At 35.7% G+C, this 22,021-nt stretch overlaps 3 protein-coding genes across 7 annotated transcripts; 1 reads left to right on the top strand and 2 right to left on the bottom strand.

Moving 5' to 3' along the window:
* Positions 1 to 1,105: 1,105 nt before the first annotated feature.
* On the bottom strand, positions 1,106 to 4,092 carry LOC133834543 (uncharacterized). Of its 2 annotated transcripts, XM_062264191.1 has the most exons (8): positions 3,315 to 4,092; positions 2,884 to 3,219; positions 2,701 to 2,785; positions 2,391 to 2,483; positions 2,219 to 2,314; positions 1,997 to 2,137; positions 1,614 to 1,830; positions 1,106 to 1,511 (listed from the first exon to the last, which is right to left on the bottom strand). In XM_062264191.1, the coding sequence occupies exons 2-7, from the start codon at positions 2,985 to 2,987 to the stop codon at positions 1,708 to 1,710; spliced, it is 642 nt and encodes a 213-aa protein (XP_062120175.1). In that variant the 5' UTR covers positions 2,988 to 3,219; positions 3,315 to 4,092; the 3' UTR covers positions 1,106 to 1,511; positions 1,614 to 1,707. The 2 variants fall into 2 exon arrangements, with proteins under 2 accessions (XP_062120175.1, XP_062120174.1); XM_062264190.1 differs by lacking the exons at positions 1,106 to 1,511; positions 1,614 to 1,830; positions 1,997 to 2,137; ... (1 more) ...; positions 2,391 to 2,483; positions 2,701 to 2,785 and having other exon boundaries at positions 2,998 to 3,219.
* A 2,365-nt stretch (positions 4,093 to 6,457) lies between these two features.
* LOC133834542 (probable plastid-lipid-associated protein 14, chloroplastic) lies at positions 6,458 to 11,993 on the bottom strand. The gene is made up of 14 exons (XM_062264189.1): positions 11,815 to 11,993; positions 11,026 to 11,345; positions 10,891 to 10,934; positions 10,734 to 10,812; positions 10,536 to 10,652; positions 10,199 to 10,381; positions 9,998 to 10,084; positions 9,220 to 9,326; positions 9,045 to 9,132; positions 8,809 to 8,889; positions 8,645 to 8,721; positions 8,156 to 8,291; positions 7,715 to 7,777; positions 6,458 to 7,284 (listed from the first exon to the last, which is right to left on the bottom strand). The coding sequence occupies exons 2-14, from the start codon at positions 11,332 to 11,334 to the stop codon at positions 6,634 to 6,636; spliced, it is 2,022 nt and encodes a 673-aa protein (XP_062120173.1). The 5' UTR covers positions 11,335 to 11,345; positions 11,815 to 11,993; the 3' UTR covers positions 6,458 to 6,633.
* Positions 11,994 to 12,523: 530 nt separating this feature from the next.
* Positions 12,524 to 20,074, top strand: LOC133834541 (uncharacterized). 4 transcript variants are annotated; one of them, XM_062264185.1, is made up of 5 exons: positions 12,524 to 13,580; positions 15,691 to 16,615; positions 17,462 to 18,818; positions 18,922 to 19,005; positions 19,190 to 20,074. In XM_062264185.1, exons 1-5 carry the CDS (start codon positions 12,965 to 12,967, stop codon positions 19,940 to 19,942), a joined length of 3,735 nt encoding a protein of 1,244 aa, XP_062120169.1. In that variant the 5' UTR covers positions 12,524 to 12,964; the 3' UTR covers positions 19,943 to 20,074. The 4 variants fall into 4 exon arrangements, with proteins under 4 accessions (XP_062120169.1, XP_062120170.1, XP_062120172.1 ...); XM_062264186.1 differs by having other exon boundaries at positions 12,525 to 13,580; positions 19,217 to 20,074; XM_062264188.1 differs by having other exon boundaries at positions 13,409 to 13,585.
* The last annotated feature ends 1,947 nt before the right edge of the window (positions 20,075 to 22,021 follow it).

Genomic DNA, 22,021 nt, shown 5'->3' with positions numbered 1-22,021 from the left:
AGCATGATGGAAATAACGACAAAAGAACAAAAGTTGGGGGAAAACGGTGTTTCAAGCTACTATCTGCACCTGCAGTAAAAGGATTTTGCGGCCTAGACTAAGAGAAAATGAGGCACTTTTGCAGACCTGGACTGAGAGAAGAGGAGTGGGATCATATTTTGGAGAAGAATTGTTATCAATATGAATATTTTGGAGTGGGATTATATTTACTTTATGATTAATTTTTTGTTTATGGATTTCTTAATGATGAACAACTACATTCTGTATTAGGAATTTTAATTGAATCACTGGAAACTATTTTATGAATTAAAGCAAAGTTTTATTTTATTTATTCCTCTATTCAAATCTTCTCAGTTTATGTTTCTTGTTTGAGAATTGATTGGCCATCAAATTTCATAACCTACACGATTTTTAATCAAAACTTACAAAGTGAGATTTGGATATGCTATAATTGACTGGACATAAAATTGATCATTCAACTTTCCGTATATGATTATTTATGTGGTTCTTCAGTTATTGTTCTTATTGCCTCCTAATGCTGAATTTCTCATAGAAATATGGAAAATGATTCTTAAGGTTGAGTTTTATATTTCGTAACTTGAATATAAATAGATTTGGTTAACTTGCCATCTTAATAAGAATAAAGAATAGAACAAGCATTGATGAATATTAGAGTGGATAGTGGATGAGATTGAATTCCCTAATTTATTTTTCTATCAAATTAATTTCTTGAAGTCTTTCTGTTAGTGTTTTCAATTTATGGTTCTAAGTTTCACTTGTAATTATTTTGTTCATGCATTACATTTTCCATTTTACAAATCAAACATTCCATTAACCAAATAGAAATTATAAATTAATTTTCTGGTAATTGATAAATCAGTCTGTGTGGATGATACCCGAATTTACCGGTTTTATTATGAATTACAATTACGTATACTTGCGTAACACAAAAACCTCGCAACATTTTCATTTTGTGCTTATTCCCTTTCAAACAAAGATTTAATATGACAGCTGTGATATTTCACATAGGAACCAAATTGAGGTCATTTTCTATGTTCTCCATTCAAGTTGGACAACTAACATTACGAATTTGTCAGGGACAACATGCACACAAGTTAAAATCTCTACAAATGTTAGTCTGTACAACTAAAAAATATCTTCACATGACTGTCCACCATCCATATATTGTGTTATGTGTTAGAAAGAAATATTCAACCGACTTGTAAAAATTTGAAGTAGAGAAAGAGCAAAATGGCCCGGTATCGGTCCCAAAAGATGAAGTACTTGTGCAACCAATTCCATCCTATACAGGCGGTCCCAAAAAATAACAACTGTCAAACACTCCCCTGTAAATGCACTTAAAATAACTTCCTATTTAATCCCCCCCTCATTCCCTAGTTCTTCGTCTTCTTCCACACATCGAAACCAAGCTGAACATTGCCCCAAATTTTGTTGTGCGTAGAAGTCACCAGCCCAAGAGCAATGCGAATCCTCTCATTCGCAGAATTAAACTAAAATGAAAATCAATCAATACATATTATAACTCAGTACATCCATATTAAGAAAACTTTTGTAATTAAGGACAAACAAGATTAAAAAGTTATTTAACATACCCCTCTTCGACATATATAAAAGACACTTACAACAGAGTGTTTGAAATAGACCTCGTGACGACCCTCAATCCGGTTAATGACGTGGATGCCACAGTCATATCCATTTGATTGTTGAAGAACTCCAACATTTGTCTGAACCTGAAAAACGGGTGAATGAAAAAGAAGGCCCCATTTTGTCGGCTATTTGGTCAGCAAGTAAGTAATCAAGCTTCTCCATCTGAAGATCAATTAACAAAATCATCAACTTCTAAATTCATGAATATATTACACTCCCACCTTAACTAGTTCTCTTCCAAATTTAACAATAAAACATTTCATTAAAATACCATTCTTATTTTGTAACTATTAACTTAATCCCACACCAAAATCTAAGTTACACTTACCACCATTTTCACAAGATCACTTCCAGTTGACGACCCATGTTTGTCCAGCATCGAGTCACATATTTCTACAATACCATCGCTGATGTGTACTATAAAAAGCAACCAGTGTTCTATTTTGTCATTGTGGATTGGAATAAAAATCTGCAACTCAGAAACATAACATTACTAATATTTAATATTAGTGCACAAGAGAACAATACAAAGTTTGTAAGGGGAACATACATGCTGACATTTCTTCAAATCACCAAAGTAAAACTTCCGCGTAGAATCATCACGACCATTGTCTGGAAATAAACTGTCAATGCTAATTCTAGATACCTGTGTTGTGATATAGTCAAATTTAGTATTTATCGGGCCCAAACAACCATACTAACCAATGAATAGACCAACCTACTGTCAATCTTGTATTCAAATACCAAGCTCTTCCGTCTTCTGCTGACACTAGCAGAGCTGCACGTGTGTTCACCTCGCAAACAACATTCAACACCTACATAAGTAAAAGAATATCAAAATAAATTATTAAACCAAAAAACATAACATACTTGAATTAAACATTCATGTGCTCCAACTGTTTCTCAAATCTAATTCTCTACTACTAAATGTATATTCAATTTTATGCATGAACCCGACTTTATACAAACAAATGCAAAATGAGTTTATTATAATATTTCAACAAATTAAAAAGGTTAAGTGTTAAACCTCACCTCACCCATCACCTTCTTACCCGGACCCAAGCTTCTAATCAAATCTCTATTGAGGAAATTAAAATCCGTTTCCACCAATATTTCACTGCATACAATCAAATTATTTGCTACTTACAATAATTTAGATATATAAACTGTCACTTATTCTCCATAATTATATAAATTTGACTCAAACGAACTTACTCAGGTACAACTGGGTCAAAAATAAATTCAACCAGTGACGCAATATCAGGATCGTCAAGTATCGGGGCACTTGCATTAAACGGACCAATCATTTTCATCTGCATCCCCCTTTAATAGTGCAGAGCTAAGTGGAAATGACTGAGAACTACTCTCACCCTACATATACATAATATTCGGTACTAAAGACAATAATATTGAACAATTCAAAAAAAAAATTAATATCATCGTTACCTTTCCAATATGGGAACTACCACCTAATGCACCTGCCCGACAATGGCTTGTTCCCTTAACGTCTGTAAATAATGTCATCGACTTTATTGTACCTACTCTAGCCTTCTGCATTATCCACAATAAAATATAAATATGTCTTCAAAATAATGCTTTGGTATATACAACAAAAATATAAGAACATTCAAATTCAAATTACTTACTTTCATCGACATCTCACGCTGCAGTAGAGTTTCTCCAAATTGGGATGACATCTTAAAAACTTTATCATCAAATTTTCCCCTCTTCATTCCCCCACAACTAGCCTCCGTCTTATGTATAACCTTTTCATTTTTCTTACATAAATTAGTAGAACTTACAGAACCAAATTTAATACCACTCAAACCAGAAGAAGAAGTGGGGTGATTCAACTCCCCGAATTGACTTTTACGCTTCGGTACTTCACCACCATGGATATCTCCAAACTTAGTTTCATACTTATTACCCCCTTCGACGAAACGAACTCGCTGGATATCCAAATCAAACCCTTTTCCTTCATCATAAATCATTTGGTTCACGAGTTTCTCATCATCAGAATTGCTGCCAAATCTTGTAACCATTTCACATTCATACATTCTTCGCTCATCATCTCTACGTTTCCTAAGATCAATTAATGTCTGCAAATCACCCATTATAATCCGTACACTATCCTTCACCTCCCGATACTCATTCCGTAGGCTTTCCACAGAGTTTAATATGCGATTAAGAAATAACTCTTCCATACTAAGTCTCCTGAATTTTATCAACTTAAATTTCAACTTTCCTTTATCAATTATGTCATCAAAGCATAACAAAATCAATAACCACTAATATATAACATTTGATAGTTTTAGACTTTCAAAGAACAACATCTCAACCATTCGATATCAGTTTTACCTCCAAAACTCTATGATACTCACCTTCACTAAATCTATGAATTTCCCAAGAAAAGTTAGATTAATAAACACAAGTTAATGGAAAACTGACACAGTAACAAAAATGACAGAAAATCCATTTAGATTAAATTGTCCTGATATGAATGAAAATGGGAAAGAACGAACATCTAAAATTTGACCTCATATTAATAATACTTAAAACTGCAATAGACACATGGTCCCTTAAAAATGAACAAAAACAGAAGCTTAATTATGCAAAACGTTGAACCATTGGGCAAACAACACACAGGTTAATTCTCAGTTTCTCTGTACCATAAGCCTCTCTCGCTCTCTCTCTCTCTCTATATATATATAAATTCTCCTGATAAGTTCCACAAAAGCTAAGCTATACTGTAAGTAACACACTTGCAAGCAAGAAAACTCAACTCAAATAGAAATAAAACCAAGAACAAAACAAACCCATACGACAAAGTAATTTTTTTTTGCATGTATAACACAAAAGGTCCACACTTTGCAGTGGGAAAAAATCATAGACAATATTAAGGTGACAGAGTGAGAAATGAGAGTTATATATATAAAACGCATATATATGTGAGCTTTGAAAAAACAAAGAAAAAAAGCAGATGTTACGAGTGAGATTGACAAGGTAGAAGCATGAGATATAAACCACATATATATCAGAAACTAATATATATAATATACATATCAGAAACTAAATCATATCATTTGATTTGGTATAAATCAAATAAACCATGGAATACCTTGTTTTCTTCGCCTCCCTCAACGAAAACCAGAAAAATTCTCTCTTCTCTTACTTACTGAAGAAGACGATGTTAGACCCGTTCATATCGCTCAATACCTGTATGGCTCAAGCTCAACCTCAATGGAATAAGAAGCTGAGAAGAAGAAAGTGCATTGAAAATTCATATCGCTCAATAGAAAAAGTCTGAAACTCAATACCTGTATAGCTCAAGCTGAGAAGAAGAAAATATCGCTCAATAGAAAAAGCCTGAAACTCAATACCTGTATAGCTCAAGCTGAGAAGAAGAAAATGGAGAATGAGACCAAACCCATTTCTCCAGAGAATGAAACAAAATCACTGCAAATTGTATCTGGGTTAACTTACGTTTTTGTCTCACGGCTGAACTTTGAAAAAACAAAGTACAATGAAGAAGAAAGCATAACAGGGGATGGGGACCACACCCACTTGAAACTCAATACCTGTATAGCTCAAGCTGAGAAGAAGAAAATGGAGAATGAGACCAAACCCATTTCTCCAGAGAATGAAACAAAATCACTGCAAATTGTATCTGGGTTAACTTACGTTTTTGTCTCACGGCTGAACTTTGAAAAAACAAAGTACAATGAAGAAGAAAGCATAACAGGGGATGGGGACCACACCCACTTGAAACTCAATACCTGTATAGCTCAAGCTGAGAAGAAGAAAATGGAGAATGAGACCAAACCCATTTCTCCAGAGAATGAAACAAAATCACTGCAAATTGTATCTGGGTTAACTTACGTTTTTGTCTCACAGCTGAACTTTGAAAAAACAAAGTACAATGAAGAAGAAAGCATAACAGGGGATGGGGACTACACCCACTTGCACTTGGTTCACTTACGTGTAGCATATATATCAAAGAAAAAAAAGCACAGATAGAAGCATGGACTAATTAATACAATCTGACTATATTGACTAATTGATACAAAATATTGACTAATTGATACAATAAAATCTGACTACAATCTGACTACAACAAAACTTAAACTAATATATAATAATAAACTAATATATATTAAATATATATTAAAAACCGTAATGATAACAATAATAATAATAAACTAATATATATTAAATATATATTAAAAACCGTAAGTGCGAGCGTTCCGTACGCCGGCACCAGAACTTCTCTATAATGTTATATATTATATATCTAATATATAATTATTAAATTAATATATATATCATATATATATATATATATAACTTAATGAATAAATATTATATTAAAAATAAAAAAAGCTGTAAAACTGAAAAAATAAAACATTGAATAGTATAAAAGTTAAAAATATCGTCTTAGTAAAAAAGTTAATATATATAGTATCAGTTTTGTCATTTTATGTAAATTTCTCTAAAAATATTTACTTCATATATAGGTGAATTGATGACAAAAAATGAGATTTTTTAAAATAATTAAAATGACTAGATTTATTGATATTGTTATTTATTTTAATTTTTAAGTAATAAAAAACCTACTCTTTTCTTTTCATTTTATTTTACCAAACAACAATAAATATCTATCATCTCCTATTTTTTTTTTATCTGTCCATCTTTAGTTACTTCCTTACTTCTTACCAAATAAATGGTTAATTCCTCATTTTTAAGGCATTGATGACGTTTATGGTGTGTTGAGGGTTTGAGGTAATGTATATACACGTCTCATATAACTGGTTTGTATTTGTGGAAATTTGACCATGATTAGATAGCAGCCATTGTAGGAAGCATTGTTAAGGAATGTGGAAAATAGTTCATCACCGTTTTCCTTTTCTAAACAATTACTTACACATGTTACATCCAAAGAATACACAAGAGATGAATATCAACAAATCATCTCAAGTTTTCATCAACACAAGATCTTGTGAACAGCAGAGCTGAACCATTCACTCCCCTCACCACTAAAAGCCTGGAATCCACATATGTCCCACAAACTAGCTTCGTTAAATCAAACATTTCCGGGGGGATCTGTAAACGAACTTCTTGAACTACATTTCCGGCTGCAGCGATGTCTTTGTTCAAAGGATCACCAAGATTCAACGTCACTTCAATGTCATTTGAAACAAGCTTGGCCACCGGAAGGCTTGTCGGTAACTCCTTAAACGGAACAGCTTTTCTCCATTTCCGACCAGAAAGTTTCTGAGCTAAGGAATCATGGGTATTTGGACTCCAGGAGAGGTTTCCCGTTGTTGTATTCTCTTCCTGGATATATAGCCGCCTACCTGCTGTTAATCTACATAGTGAATTCACTTGCATTTTCCCATTTACACCAGTCTTGTCATGGGGCCAATTCTGACCATTCATGACTGTGAAGTCAATCTCAGAGGCAAGCGAAAGGGTCGTGTTTGATTTTGATGTTCTCAATATTGTTAGGTTCACGTTACCAACAAGAACTCGTGCCGGTGGTTGTCGGAAGGTCAGACCTATGTGCTTACCAGTACAGTATAACAAACGCCACTTTCCTGGCACTAACTCCAGCCAATTCTGCAAATTTGGAATCAAATATGATTTAGAGCGTCTTTTGAGCTTTAAGTTCGTAAAGTATAATTTTATGCACAAGTCAGTAGCACAATCTTCTAGAAAAAACAATTCGAGTGTTACGAACAGATGAAACTTGCATATTTGATTAAAGAACTAGTGACTTTTTTCGTGAGAAAAAATGTTGTTCAGCATAAGTTCATGACTTGGCACAAAGGGTTGGACTAAAATGGACTCTGTAATTATTGCTATAGTAGTATTGTGTGATTGCTACGTATGCCAAGTTATTTGTTAACATTTCTCTTTTGTTGTTGTTATAAATAAAAAACAAACTAGCACTACAGAGTCCAGACACAATGATTGCAACGTGTCTGGGCTGATCATGTGAAAGAATGATAATGCAAAAGAGAGATAGGAGAATGCAAATTAAGTCTACCTTTGGCTTTGGATGAGGATTCAGCATCTCCATCAGTTCAATAAAATGGGCTAGTCTTCTGCGCTGTAGTAAGAAAAGTGAAATGAAACAAAATAGAGTTAGTACATCTACCACTTTTGCAATTAGGTGGTAATATAGAAAAATAAATTTACTTTTAAGAAGAAATTATCTAAAAATTCCCCTTAAAATTTTAACTTTTGGATGTAAGACTCCGCATTTTCCAAAACATCAGTAAGCCCTATACAATTTTTATGAAAAGTGGTATGAGCTTTTAAGTAGAAAACTAAAATCACTGCCCAACTGGACAATGGAAATGCTGGATAGGATAGACGAGCTAATCAGTGAAGGATATGATGAGGGACAAAAAACGTATCTCTCGAGTCTCAGCACATTGTACAAATAAATTCAATTAAATTGTAGAAAAGTAACAATCCTACATACCTGAGGCTGGCCGTAGATGTACTCCTCAGAAATACGCACTGCAGTAGAGCCAAGACCCCACCTGATAATATTCATGGATGGGACAACCTTCCATCTAGGTCCACATAGAAACGGGTGTCTAAGAGCATCTAAGCAACTGTGAAATATTAATTGAAAGTTACTATATGCATTAGTTATTGCACTACAATTAAATTTGCCTTATATTCTTGTCCGAGACACTAAATGTCTACATGTTAATTATATATAAACTTAAATAATCTGATGTCACATTCATAAATAATATAGAAACACATTAATCCCGGCATCATAACATTAATGTGATACATGCAAGTGGATAAATTTATATCTACACTTGAAAGAACATTTCAACTAAAATGGTAGTACACTTCTTATGTGAGAATTTTGAATGCTCAACTTTTAAGTAATAAACTTTTTCTACTCCTACATTACAGTGCAGTTTTCTGCCTCTATATAAAAGAAGAAGCCCACCTTATTCTATTAGAAGGCTCAGTTGCAAGCAATAAAGATAGAAGATTCCAACCGGCACCCCAGTTCCTATCAAGCATCTGCCAGACAGAAACAGAAACTTTTACATATAAATCCGAGGATGAGCATTTAAAGCAGAGTAAGCAATTATCAGCACACATGCTTACTTGGAGTCCAGCATTTCCAAAAGACGAATTCCTGTTGAGCAATTGCAATAAAAATTCACGTAGGCAAGATGGATCATTTCCCTGTGATTGCATATCAACAGAAGTTAGGATCATAATTACTTCAAACAATGAACATCTTACACAGGGAGCAAACTAATTTATGTCCCTTGGATTCAGTTAGCTTTTTGATAAGCGAGAAAATACACAGTTTGCAGAAATCTAGCTCAGTCATATACCTTTGTGAGGAAAGACTTGAACTTTGTGAATACTAAAGGATCCATGAGTTCTCGCAGCACCATTTTTGCCATCATGAATCCAACACATCTTTGCAACACAGATGAGAACAAAAATAGTGTTAAAACTATATCTCTAAATGTCCAACTTAAACATATTGTGTACTTTAATGAGTACCTCATGTCAAAAGCAATCATCATTTGTCGCCTCTTGATATTGTCGTCTGGAGTACCAGTGTTTGTACCATCCTCATAAAAGTCAGCGGCATTACCTAGTATCCCTACCTGAAAGTAAAAACTTGAAGTGATAAAGGAGGCAAGAAGAGAAGGGGATGGGGAGAAAAGAAAATTGCCAATGTCATTGCATAGCAGTATGGTATCAGAATTCATACTTCCTCATGTGCAATTTATTATAAAACTATTAACCTTTGAAGAAAATATATCAGCAAAATCAATACAGTGCATACATTAAAAATTGGCTGAGCTGTCCTGTGGCTGAACTAAATATATATTGTAGATTTCATGAGCACCAACGGTTTCACATCAGATAAATTATTTAAATACTTTGTGTTTGTTGAATATGCAACATTTAGGAAAAGTGACATTACCCATTGAAGGGCTCTAAGGTTCATCAGAATATAAACTTTCATGGCTCTTGAGTGGCATGCTTTTTGCACATTGTGGTTTCATTTCAAGCTTTCCCTTTAATTTTAAATCAGCATATCTACAATTCTTCTTAACTTTTTTTCTTAATTTTTGTGGTACTCTGTATATCTTTTGTTCCCCACCCTTTGGTAGCAGCATAGACAAGAGGTGAAAAAAGCTCCAAACTAGTAAAAAAAAAAGAAAGAAAAAGCTGGAATTCCGCTGGAAGTTGGTAATCCATTTATTAAAAAGATCATAAAGTATAGAAAAAAATGCATTCTTCAATTCTACAGTAAAAATATGGTGCTTACTTTAATATGTCTATCCACTGGGCATATGTGCACATTTTCCAGCTTCAATTCTGTATGGGCAAGTCCATGGCTGTGCAAGTAATTCACCTGAAGAGAAAAGAAGAAGAACAAATATTAAAGAGAGACACACATCCATAATTTCAACAATTCATTCATTTCTAGAGAACATATACCAGGCTTTCCAACTGAAAGAATACATACTCCAATTAAAAGATCTCTCATCAATATCCTTATAATTCGCAACTGCCGAGAAACTGCAGATCCTCCAATTTTGTCATCTCCTACCCTCCTAACAGATTCATCATCTAATGCAAGAGTAGCTTCTAAAGTTGGAAGCCAATCTGATTGTTGAAGCCAATGTCGTAAAGAAAAACTTCCCTGATACTGCAATGTAACAGGAAACAATAGATTCTCAGGTTTCCTTTTAATGAATCTTTGAATACACTTACTCACCATGCGTGCTTAATGAAAGTGTGAGTCGATATCACTTTTACATGATGAATTGAAAATTCTTTAAGTTTAACAGTAAATGACCTACCCCATGGACTAAGGTGAATGAGCCACGACCACTACTTGTGATTGAAGAGATGTAACCATGGACTTGCATTGAATATGAATGGTATAAAAGTCTACGACGAACTAACTTCTTCAAAACCTAGATACAGAAACAACACTAGTTATTGCAAAATCAACATTTAAGGCGCCACAACAAAAAATTAGTACAAATTCTACTGACCTCTATTGCTCTTTTACCCCTACGCTGAGCTTGAGCACTAATAAGACGTCGGAGAACAACTCTTGAACCATACAACGGGCTGCAATTCCAGTAAAATATGAATTGAGCTCAAATCTCATAGGAATGTGATTACCAAAGTAGAAGTAGATTGGCCTACCTACTAGAATTCTTCACTATGGCTTCAAAAACTACTTCGTCCGCCTACAAAAAAGCTAAAATCAATAAACTCCTGTATATTCAGTCCACATAACAAACCCTTTTACAAAACAATAAACTTAAGCATATATCATACCCGTGCACCAAGGCCGACACTGATATGGTTGACAATCTTGAAATCAGATATCTTGAACCTCACAACATGTCCCGGTTCTTCTTCTTCAACAGAAACAGATAAAGCAGTCTGACCATTTCCCTCTGATCTCACGGAAGTGGCATCTTCTCTTGACAATGTACACCGCACTTTGAAGCATGCTAAAGTATTATTCTTCCTAACGAATAGCATAGGACTCGGCCTATTGAGTCTTGTCAACAAAATCCGACTACCACAACAAAATTCAGAGCTTTCCAGACTTGGAAATGTACTATTTCTAGATAACGCCATTGATTAAAGCCCTATATAAAAGAAACAGATTAAGTAACCACAAAAATACATCACCAATTTTCAATAATTACTCATTCCAACATGATCACATAAGTAATTTAAGTTTACAGTTCAACTGATATAACCAAATAAATAAACAATTAAAAGTTGGAACTCATTAATGGGGTCTTGCTTCTTAAATTACTTATCCATTATAGAAATGAAATCAACATCCTCGTCAACACAAACACAACATTAAGCTCATGCTCTAACCATTCTTTCAGTATAAAAATCCCGATCCTCCGCGTGATCCCCAAGAAAATTAGGGGAAAACATTTGTCAAAAACCAATATTTTGAATAAAAAATGATTCCAGCTACCGAAAACTATTGAAAACAAGATCATAACTAAACCTTTCCCTCCAATTTTCCACCAATTTTCTCAATAACCAAGCGGTCAGCTAAATTCTTTTGAAAATAGTATAAAAAACTCGAGAACTTACCAGAAACGTGGTCAAAGATGAAGACACTGGAAAATGAAACTCAGCTACAAAGAATTAGAGGTACACCTATATTTATATGTGTGTGTACAGTATATATGTAGATACGTATAAACACAGACGAACGTGGAAGAGGATGCGTGCTTGCGAGTGTTGCGTGGAAGAAAACAGTGAAAACGCTTCGCCATGGGTTCCCCGCGCGTCCACGTCCGCCTCCTCAAATATCTCTCTTCCAAATCCCAATCATACGTACTCGGGGCCCACTTCTGATGTTTCAAAGTCCACGTGGCATTTCTGGATGAGGCCAATTAAATGATGAAATCCAAGCCGTAGATTCTGAATCAAACGGTTCTCATTGCACAAAGTCTTTAGACAATCGGGCCACGATGAAATTGAGATAGGGCTAGGCTGGGCCGGCCCAATTAGAGTTGAGGCAGGCCCAATAGATTTAAAGCATGTGCTTGCGATGTATATATTATCTACTCCAGATGGACCCCACTACGAGGTGGGGCGAATCTGACGGGTCTGGTTTCGAAGCTGGCAGCTCCTCTTTCCATTCCACCGTCGTTTTGACGCTTTTGGCTGAAGTGTCATGTATTCATTGCTCTTCGCGACGTGAATTTAGTTTTGTTCTTAATTTGCCTTAAACTGCCTAGGGTAATTTCGTCCCACTAATTTATTAACTTATCTCACCAAAAGGCCCAAATCCAAATCATACTCTAAAAAGCTTTGTTCCTCTGCTTCCACACACACTCTCTCGCTCTCGTCAAACATTATATGTTATTCCACATTTGTCCCTACCAGACTCCAAATCTCGTTTCTGCATCACCTTTTTCGATCCATTTCTTCTGTTCCGGCCGCCGGCGACTGTGTCTCTCCGGTTAGTTCTCTCTGCTGTTAGGGTTTTAGCAGTATTGCGCTGTATACTGCCATTGCGTTTGAATTAGGGTTTTGCCGTTATCTAGATTCGTTGGCTGAGTATCGCTCGGCGGTTGAAATTAGGGTTTCTTGTATTGGATATGGCGGCTCCACTTCTCGTTTGAAAATATTTCAAATTAGGTTTGGAATATAGCATTTATATTTGAGTTTTGGGGGTACTCGTTACTGTTTGGGACTCGGCATCAGCGTCTTTGAGTTTTTTTTTTCTTCAGTGATGCCGAGGAGTTCGAAGCACAAGTCAAGTAAGCATAGTTCGAAGGAGGTGAAGGAGTATTCGGATTCGGAGAAGGATTCGAGCTTCAAGGATCGGAAGGGGAAGGAAGAGAGTGGCGGAGTTAGGGTTTCGAAAGATACAATCTCGAGTGATAAGCGGAAGCTTGAATCGAAGGATGGAAAGGACTTGTATAGTGCTTCAGGAAACGGGGACTATTCGGATGAGTACAGTTCGTCAAAGCGGCGCAAGGAGAGGGCTGATGAAAGAGCAACTGATAGGTGGAATGGGGGTGATGATGATCACCGAGGCAGTGGCGAGGGTTCCAAGAAGTCGTCGAAAGCATCAGGGGATACGAAGAGTAAGAGGAGGGATGAAAATATGGGAATGTATGAAGAGGCTGAGGACTTGAAGAAGGGTAGTATTGGTGGGAAGGGTGAGGGAAGGCATAGGGATAGGGATTCTAGTCGAAAGGAGGGTAAGGATGGTGGGACAGAGAGAGACAGAGATAAGGAGAAGGAGAAGGACAGGGAAAGAAAAACTAAGGAAGGACGTTGTGAGAAACCTGTTGGTGGCGATGAACATCGTGCGGCGGTGAAGCAAGTAATCGAAAATACTGGTAAGGTAACTAAATGGTTTATATGTTTGTCTGTGCTATACGTATACTTTTTGGTTTTAGATGATTAAAGTGTTATATACCCAGTTAATATTTGTTTAAAGAGTATGGTTAGCATACTATCTATTCTGTATTTTAGAATTAATAGATTAATCCAGTTGGGAAACAATTTGATTTAAATTTTTATTTGCTATGAGTTCCCCACGAATATTAAGTTCTTGCAATTTTTATGCTTGGTAAATTACTTTACTCATTCTCTTAACGATATGTTAATTTCTTAAAGTTTACCAGTGAGGATTTATGCTTGGTTTTAAATATTTAGTGGCGATGCCATCTTATATTGAAATTTCTAACTGAGATTATTGTTTATTTTCAACCTGATTTATTTTATGCCTGGAGTCTCTCTCTCTCTCTCTCCCCCCTTGATAAGTTGCTTTCTTGACTTATTGCTTGTTTTACATCACCTACATTCTCTAACACATACCTTAAATGTTGGATTCCATGTTGTGAAAGGAGAATTCAAAATGAGCACATGGAATAGTTTTTCTGACAATAAAAAGTTGGAAACCAAGAATATTAAAATGTTATCTAAGGTACATGCTATAGTTCTATGCCCCCTTTTTCGTTAATGTATAAGTAATAACTAAGTTGTTAAATAGTTAAGGCTCTTATGGTGACAATAATAATCTAATATTAACGATGAAAAATAAACTTTTTGCAGTGTATTTATCAATACTGTATGATTTATGCACGCAATACCTCTGTATAGGTCAAACTTACATTAAAAGCAGAAATTTATTGTGTAATTTTTTTTATGGATGTTGTGATGTTAATTGAGTACAAGAATTAAAATTGAGTTCCTAAGGGAATATTATATATATATATTTATTTTATACCTATATGTTATAAATGATAATACTATGTTTTTTTCCTAGTCGACCCACTGCGTTCTATGTTTGTTGTTAATCACTGCCTTGTTAATATTAGCTAATTGATAATCTTAGTTTTATTTTGACCCGGGTGAGTTTTTATCAGTCTGTGAAGTTTATGCTAGCTGAAGTCAAGAAATACTACGGGTATGGTCAATGCTAACTAATGAAAAAGTGTCATGTTGGATAGAGTTTACATGGTTAATTTTTTTTTCGTTCTCAACTCTGCATCCAAATGTTCACATTTTATTACTGTACGAGATGTTGCAGTTTCTATGTCAGTCATGTACGCATGTTACACTTGAATATTGGAAGTCTTGACTCTTGAGTAGTCAATTAATTGATAGTATGCATCAACATTACAGAAATTAAAACCCATATTTTTGTTAGATATTTCTATTTCTTTTCCTAATGTAAGTGAGTCATATTTTTGCCATATACTTTTAAATTTCATTATGAAAGCAGGCTCTTGCTGTATTTTCCCAAATTCACTTTGGAACTCTGGTGTCTATTACTTATTATTTCTTCTATTCTAGTAAAGTCTTAACAAGTTTTTTTTCTTTCTATAATTCCATAATTTCATTATCCTTTTATTGTATGCGATGGTGTTTTCTCAGGCTTCTTTAAAAAGAAATGTGGTTCAGTAGGGTTTGCATTTAGGATGTCTGCTCTACACCTGTATAAAGCTTCTCTGCTTATTTATGACTGCCTTGTTAGTATTGTTATTGTCTACTTCTCTTTAAGTCCTTGCTACAAATTGGAACAGCCATATATTCTTTACTGGTCAATTCCCTTTTGTATGATCTTTTTTTTAAAGATATTTATTACTTTTCCCGGTGTAGATCTAAATTGATGTGAAGCATTACTATACTTATGGTGGTTTTCCCCCTCTCAAGGTCTTGCATTGACAAAACAATGTGCCCAAATCCTCTTTAATTCTTTAACCTCTTATTATTTTAAAGAGCTTTTTTAGTTTTTGTAGGTTGCATTGGTGCTAAATAGAAGTTAAATAACTTGCTTCAATTATTTACTTGGCTTTTGTTCTGTGGAAAAATTGAAAGAAATTTTTGTACCGTATATGACAGTTGTAGATATGGAGATGTGTGTATTAATATATATATATATATGTATACACATAATTATTTGTGTATTTTCTTTATTGTCCTAACAATGCTGTGTTACAGATTTGGATGCTCAAGGTGATTTGGGAAGTCCTGAACCAGATAACCTGCTTGAAAGAAGGAGGAAAAAACGAGATCCTTCTATTGATTATGAGAAGCATCAAGATGATATGGGAGACTTTAACAATAGAAGATTATCTTCCAGGGAGGATACTGGCAAGGATGGAAAACAAAGAGATGAGAAGCGCAAGGATGAGAGATACAAAGAGAAGTATCGAGAAGAAATTGTTGATAGAGACAGCAAGCATCGTGATGACAGACCAAAGGATGAGCGCCCTGCAAAAGATCATCTTAGTAGCAGATCTGAAGATAAGCATATGAAGGATGAAAAGGATACTGCAGAAATGCAAAATAAGAAATCTAAACTTCATGATGGGGAGCGCAAAGGAGAGAATGATCGAGATCGTGACCGTCATCGTGACTTAAATGTCAGAGATCGTGACCGACATCGTGAGCATGATCGTGACCGTGGTCGCGATCGTGATTATGATCGTGATCATGATTGGGAATGGGACCGAGATCGAGATGGGGACCGTGATCGAGAACGCAACCGTGATCGGGATCGGGAACGTGATAGAGACCGTGAGCGTGATCGAGACAGGGACTACGATCGAGATCATGACCATGATTTTGATCGGGACTATAGTAGCTCACTTCTTGATGACCGAGCTTCTAGATACAAAGATAGCAGCAGGGCAAAGAAAAGATCTCCAGATGATCGTGACGATATTAGTGACTTTCCATCCAGAGGTAGTAAAAATCGTTATTCTGATATGGAAAAGAAGGCTTTAAGTGGTGATCGAATAGAGTCAGATGCTAATAAGGGTAGATCTCATTCACGGCAAACTATGGTAGACACCATTACAAGCAGTGACAAGCGGAGGAAATCCCCCAGTTCCAGTCCACGTGTTGGCGTTGAGGAGTATAGGTACTTCTCTTTCTTTTACACTGGTATATTGTAAAATTGTGATAAGATTTGATAATTGAATAAAGTTACAAGTTATTTTTGGACAAGTGAATAAAGTAACAAGTCTATTTGAATAATCATAGAACAGCCCTTCTGCTTAAACGGATCCATTAGCAAAGAGTTAGTGCAGCTTTTGTATCATTACTGGTATAGTTGATGACATAGAAAGGCCTTACATTTTGTATGCTAGAATCATTCAACATTTAAGGGACTCCTCTTTTATTGAATCACCTTCTCCAGGAAAATTAATATGTTTTAAAGGCAGCATCTGAACAATCATCCTTCCAAGAGTAAGTAGTAGGTTCTTATGGACCAATTTATTTAAGTTTTGCAATCTTTATAAAAAAGTGGTTCTTTTAGTTGCGGTTTTTATCACCACTTGGTGTAGTTATTCCTTGTAGATTTGTATTCTGTAAATGCATGCAGAACATATCTAGATGTAAGACAACTGATATTATACTCGCTACCTTATATATATATATATATATATATTCTGGGAGAATGTCTTACCACGAATAATTGGTTATTTTCCTTGCATCTAATTTTATGGTAGATTCAGGTTAAATGCTTGTTTTGATTGTGGCTATTGAACCAAGGGATATTACTGTTGTATGTTACTAAGTTCTGGATTCTTCACTTCATTGGTACCCCAGCCTTTTATCTAGAATTATCTTTTATATATAAGCTCCAACATGAATTTCAGTTGTATTTGTGTCTAATGTTATAAGGAGGATAAATTTTCCTTATTCTTTCATGAAGCACTCATTTGGTTCCCCTAATAACTTTTCATCATTTTCCTTATTACAGGCATCTAAATTCTGAAGATTTGAAGTACAGGGATGCATTGACTGAACACAGGTCCAAAGCAATTCCTTCAAAAGATGTATCTGGTTTTTCTATCGGACTAGAAAAAGGCCCTAAATACAGATCCATGGAGAAATCCACTAAATTGGATGACACTCTGTTGGGAGAACTGTCAACTGAAAAGTCTTCTAGTTCTAAAGCTTCACCCTTGGGTTTGATGGAAAGATCTCCTTCATCTTCAAGTATTGACCGTAGGTACATGAATAGAACGGGTGCTAGGCGGAGTCTTGACATTGAAGAAACAGGGCGGAGAAACAGTGCCTCTATTGATAATAGAGATTTTGGTGCTTCTGATGATAGACTGAGTCGGGACTTACCATCAGAGAAGCCTTTGGCAGACGACTCCTCTCCTGTTGATTCCAACTTTTACAATAGGTCTACACAGGGTAACTCATCTTTGATTCCTTCACACTCTGCTTTCAGGACTGGAGTTGACAGCCCTTTTATGGGCTCTCTTGAAGATGATAGCAGGATTAATTCCAATGCACGTTATCGGAGGAGTGATCTCAACATGGGAAGAGGGCATAATAATGCATGGAGGGGTGTTTCAAACTGGAATTCACCACTACCGAATGGCTTTATGCCTTTCCAACCTGGGCCACCTCATGCAGGTTTTCAAGGGATGATGGCACAATTTCCTGGTCCTCTTTTTGGTGTTAGACCTTCATTGGAAATTAACCATGCTGGGATTCCATATCATATGCCAGATGCTGACAGATTTTCCAGTCCCATGCGTCCACTTGGTTGGCAGAATATAATGGATGGTTCAGGACCATCTCATTTGCATGGGTGGGATGGAAGTAATGGTGTCTTTAGAGACGAGCCTCACTTGTTTGGGGCAGCTGAGTGGGACCAGAACAGGCATCCAATGAATAGCAGGGGAAGGGAATCCAGTGTTGATGTGTGGAAAGGACAAAACGGAGATACAAAAAGAGACTTGCGTTCCCCATCTCACAAAGACGAGGCATCACTGGATGATGGCTTGGCCGTTCAGATTGGTCAGATGTCTAATCATGAAGATAATCGTGGCAATGGGATTCTGGGAAAGTTTTCTGAAACAAGATCTGGTGCAACTTCTTCTGCAGAAGAGTCAACTCCTAAGGTTATCCATGAAAAGAAACTTGGTCCTCCTAAATCTTCAAAGGAAAATGTTTATTGTTTGAGCCGTTACTATCTCTCCAAGCTTGACATTTCTGCAGAACTTGCACGACCAGAATTGTATAACCAATGTATGAGCTTAATTGATATTGATCAAAGTACAACTACTGATGAAGAGACCACTGTGCGTATAATGTCAAAGGTATGAGTTTTATTCACAAAATTTGATTTCTCTATTTTTAATTTTCATTTAATTCAGGCTTACTAATGATTGTTGTGTCTGCCGGTCCGTTCTTATGTCTCAGGACTATCTGAGAGCTGAAGTGAAATCGTCTGTTAATACATTGCGGAGTTCACATTTTTCTTCCATGAAGAAATCTGTCTTTCAGGTAACTATGATGGACAATTAGATTAAATTAGATATTGTATAGATTTTTTTTATTCTTTTTTGTATGTCGCATATCATATTGGGCTTGATCACGAATTTTCTGAAATTTACACGAAAAGATGCTCATATCTCTAGGGAATAAAGTTTTCAATAAGAAACTACTGTTTCTCTTCTGATTTGCGCAGTTGGTTGATGTTGTTCATGTCTTGCAGAGGGCTATGGATCTTTACAAGAAACAGAGAATGGAAGCAACAGGTGGGCCATTTTTGCCCAATAGAACATTGAATGTTGTATCAAAATCAGAATCAAATCAGAAGCAAGAGGTCCATACTGATGTAGAAATGGTGGAGGACTCAGTTCCAACTTTAGGTACAGAAATTGCAGATGCTTCAAATTCGAAGTTGGATGTAGAGAATGTTGAACCTGTTATCTCTGTTGCATCTGAGGTGAAATCAGAAGCGGTGGTTTCACCTCCTACTTGTGAGATGCAGAATCACAATCCTCTTACTTTTCCAAAGTTGGAAGTGCCCGTGGGAGAGGATGGTCAAGAGAATACAGAGGAGGAGCCACAGACCATTTTCAATGAAGTGAAAACAGAAGTGATATCTTCGTCTGAGCAGCAGGTGACTCCTCCTGGGGATTCAACTGCAGCAGCAGCAGCAGCAGATGGAGCCTTGTCACCTGACAATGCATCACTGCCAGCCGCATCTATATCGGCTGAGGGTGAAAACATGGATGAAAATAGCAGGGCCAACGGGGGCCAATCTGTTGACAACGAAGAGGAAGGTGGTATGGCTTTGGGTGATGGGATGAGTGGTCCTGTGTCTGTTCCAGGTGAATCATCTCCCAAGGATTGTGAGGCTGTGATGTCTGGGTCAAATGAGTCTGAGTCGGTTAATTTAAGTCGGATACATCATTCACCTGAAAGTACACATTGAGACAATTTCTATATCCATCATGTTCTTTTTAATTGCCCTTTTGGTAAGCTAGTTTTGCCATTTCATATCTTGTTGCCTTCTCGTTTTCAGCAAAGGAAATAAAACTATAGTATATGCCTTTTTTGATTCCCATTGTATTTGTGTTATGTTGTGCTGTGCTGTGTTGCCCGTGCTCTTTTTGTGTTAACATCTTTCGCTTTGTTGCCTGATCTTCTTCCCATGCTGTGTGGTGTCTTTCTTTTTAAATGGTGTGTTTGCATGACCTGTTGCTGTGTGTGTTTTCTTTTTCTTTAGTATTGAGAGCATGGTCTTGCTTCGAAACGTTTTGCACGAGCAGTTGGTCTGGTTGTGTGTTTATTTGTTATTTTTTTATTGTGTTTTCGCACGTGGATCATGTGTTTGCTTTTCATGTTAGATTTTCATCTCATAAAAGTAATATTTTGCCTAGTTCATCTCTGAAAAAGCCCTTTTCTTCCTGCGTCTTAGTACCTGTCATTTTTGTTCGAGTATAACTGGGTGTTAGTGTGGTGAATTCATTGAAATTTTGGATTGGTTTGTGAACATATATTAGGATTTTATTTTAGGATACAATGGTGTGGTTTATAAACTTTTGACATTTATGCTTGTCAATAATAATGTTCGAGTACTTTTTTTCTTCCCTAAAAAATAAATCGTATTTTTGAATTTTGAATGTGATATTTGAAAATGTTTGGTTTCCTTTTTTAAATGGAAAATTTTTGGTTTTTATAAAAGGATTTTTTTGTTTGATCTTCTTCCTTCTAAGATTTATTATTAAAATGACGGCACTTCACCAGATCTGGGTTAATTGTACAAGTGTTTGTTTTACTATTTTTTTTTCTTTTAATAAATGCCATAAACAAAAAAATCTGTCAAATCACCCCAATTGTTTACTCATACCGTAGGTTATTAACATATAAAATCTATAATATGCTCTCACACCCTAAATCACTCACTAAATGAAAACTTACCAACAGCTATGAATTGTGAAGATTGAACCGTCAAATTCACTTTTTTTTTTCTTTGCTGTGCGTGATCCTTTCTCAAGAAAAGGGATTTATTAAACACAAACATACAAAGGATAAAGCTCCAACAAGATTACGTACAGCATAGCTGCAAGGCATGTGTATTTCTTGAACTTCTCATAGGTTGATTAGAGTCACTGTGTTTCGAAAATTCAAATGGACTCGTTGAAGGAGAAAGCTCTGCTTGAAAGCTTTGACCACTTAACCGTGCTGGTAATCATGGGAATAGTCCTTTTGTTGAGAGACCATGGATAATATTATTATCCTTTTTCCAGATTAAGTCGACGATGACAGAAGCACTGAGAAAGGGCTCATGAAAATCAAGGTGGGAGGTCTATTACAAGGATCCTTGAAGTATAATAGCCAATGTTTCCAGCTGATGAAAGGGACATTACCCATTCTCAAATTGTTTTGATTCCTAGATCAACAAAGTGAAAGGGCATTCCTAGAAAAGATGTCACGTTGTTTCCAAATGATAATCACCAAAAACAGAGCTGTTGTCCACAATTCTAACAATTCTTTGGTCTTTCTCTGGTAGGCAAAACATCTGAAATGTTTTTCACCAGAAGAATTTACTAAAGTTTGTGAATTCTACTTTTCCATTTCATCTCCCAACAATCCAGTTCGAAACTTTGTTAAATTCTAGTGCGAGTCAATAAGCTTTCTCTGTCCAAAGGTGGAATAGGGATATTGAATATTCTAAGCCTTTTGGGAGGTGACATATTAATCTTTTCCCAAAAATTCTCATATGTTTAGATTTATGATTGTATCACTTAAAAAAAATCAATTATAAATGTCTACAACGAAAATTTAAATTCTACGCCTTAATTATGTGAAACTGTGAAGTATTTTATACCACATTGTATAAAACTACTTAGGCATTGTATTAAACTAATCGTAACATTTCCATACTTGGTGAATCTCTTATTCTAAGAGTTTCAATTATATCCCTCTAAATGTAGAACTTACCAAATCTCTTGTAAAATATTTGGTGGATGGATCTGCTAAGTTCTCACTAGTTTTCACATATGAGATT

Source organism: Humulus lupulus, chromosome 5, assembly GCF_963169125.1.
Source record: "Humulus lupulus chromosome 5, drHumLupu1.1, whole genome shotgun sequence".
NCBI lineage: Eukaryota > Viridiplantae > Streptophyta > Magnoliopsida > Rosales > Cannabaceae > Humulus > Humulus lupulus.
Note: the sequence above shows the minus strand (reverse complement) of the source record. Positions and strands in the feature narration are given on the sequence as shown.

Excerpts from the sequence above, each read along its gene's own strand:
- LOC133834542 (XM_062264189.1), bottom strand. The coding sequence starts at position 11,334 with ATGGCGTTATCTAGAAATAGTACATTTCCAAGTCTGGAAAGCTCTGAA. Across the intron at positions 10,813-10,890 it reads ATAGTGAAGAATTCTAGTAG|CCCGTTGTATGGTTCAAGAG; the intron begins GTAGGCCAATCT and ends CTGGAATTGCAG. Across the intron at positions 8,722-8,808 it reads TTGGAAATGCTGGACTCCAA|ATGCTTGATAGGAACTGGGG; the intron begins GTAAGCATGTGT and ends TCTGTCTGGCAG.
- LOC133834541 (XM_062264185.1), top strand. The coding sequence starts at position 12,965 with ATGCCGAGGAGTTCGAAGCACAAGTCAAGTAAGCATAGTTCGAAGGAG. Across the intron at positions 13,581-15,690 it reads GCAAGTAATCGAAAATACTG|ATTTGGATGCTCAAGGTGAT; the intron begins GTAAGGTAACTA and ends GCTGTGTTACAG. Across the intron at positions 18,819-18,921 it reads CTGTGCGTATAATGTCAAAG|GACTATCTGAGAGCTGAAGT; the intron begins GTATGAGTTTTA and ends CTTATGTCTCAG.
- LOC133834543 (XM_062264190.1), bottom strand. The coding sequence starts at position 3,872 with ATGGAAGAGTTATTTCTTAATCGCATATTAAACTCTGTGGAAAGCCTA. Across the intron at positions 3,220-3,314 it reads AGCGTGAGATGTCGATGAAA|AAGGCTAGAGTAGGTACAAT; the intron begins GTAAGTAATTTG and ends TGGATAATGCAG.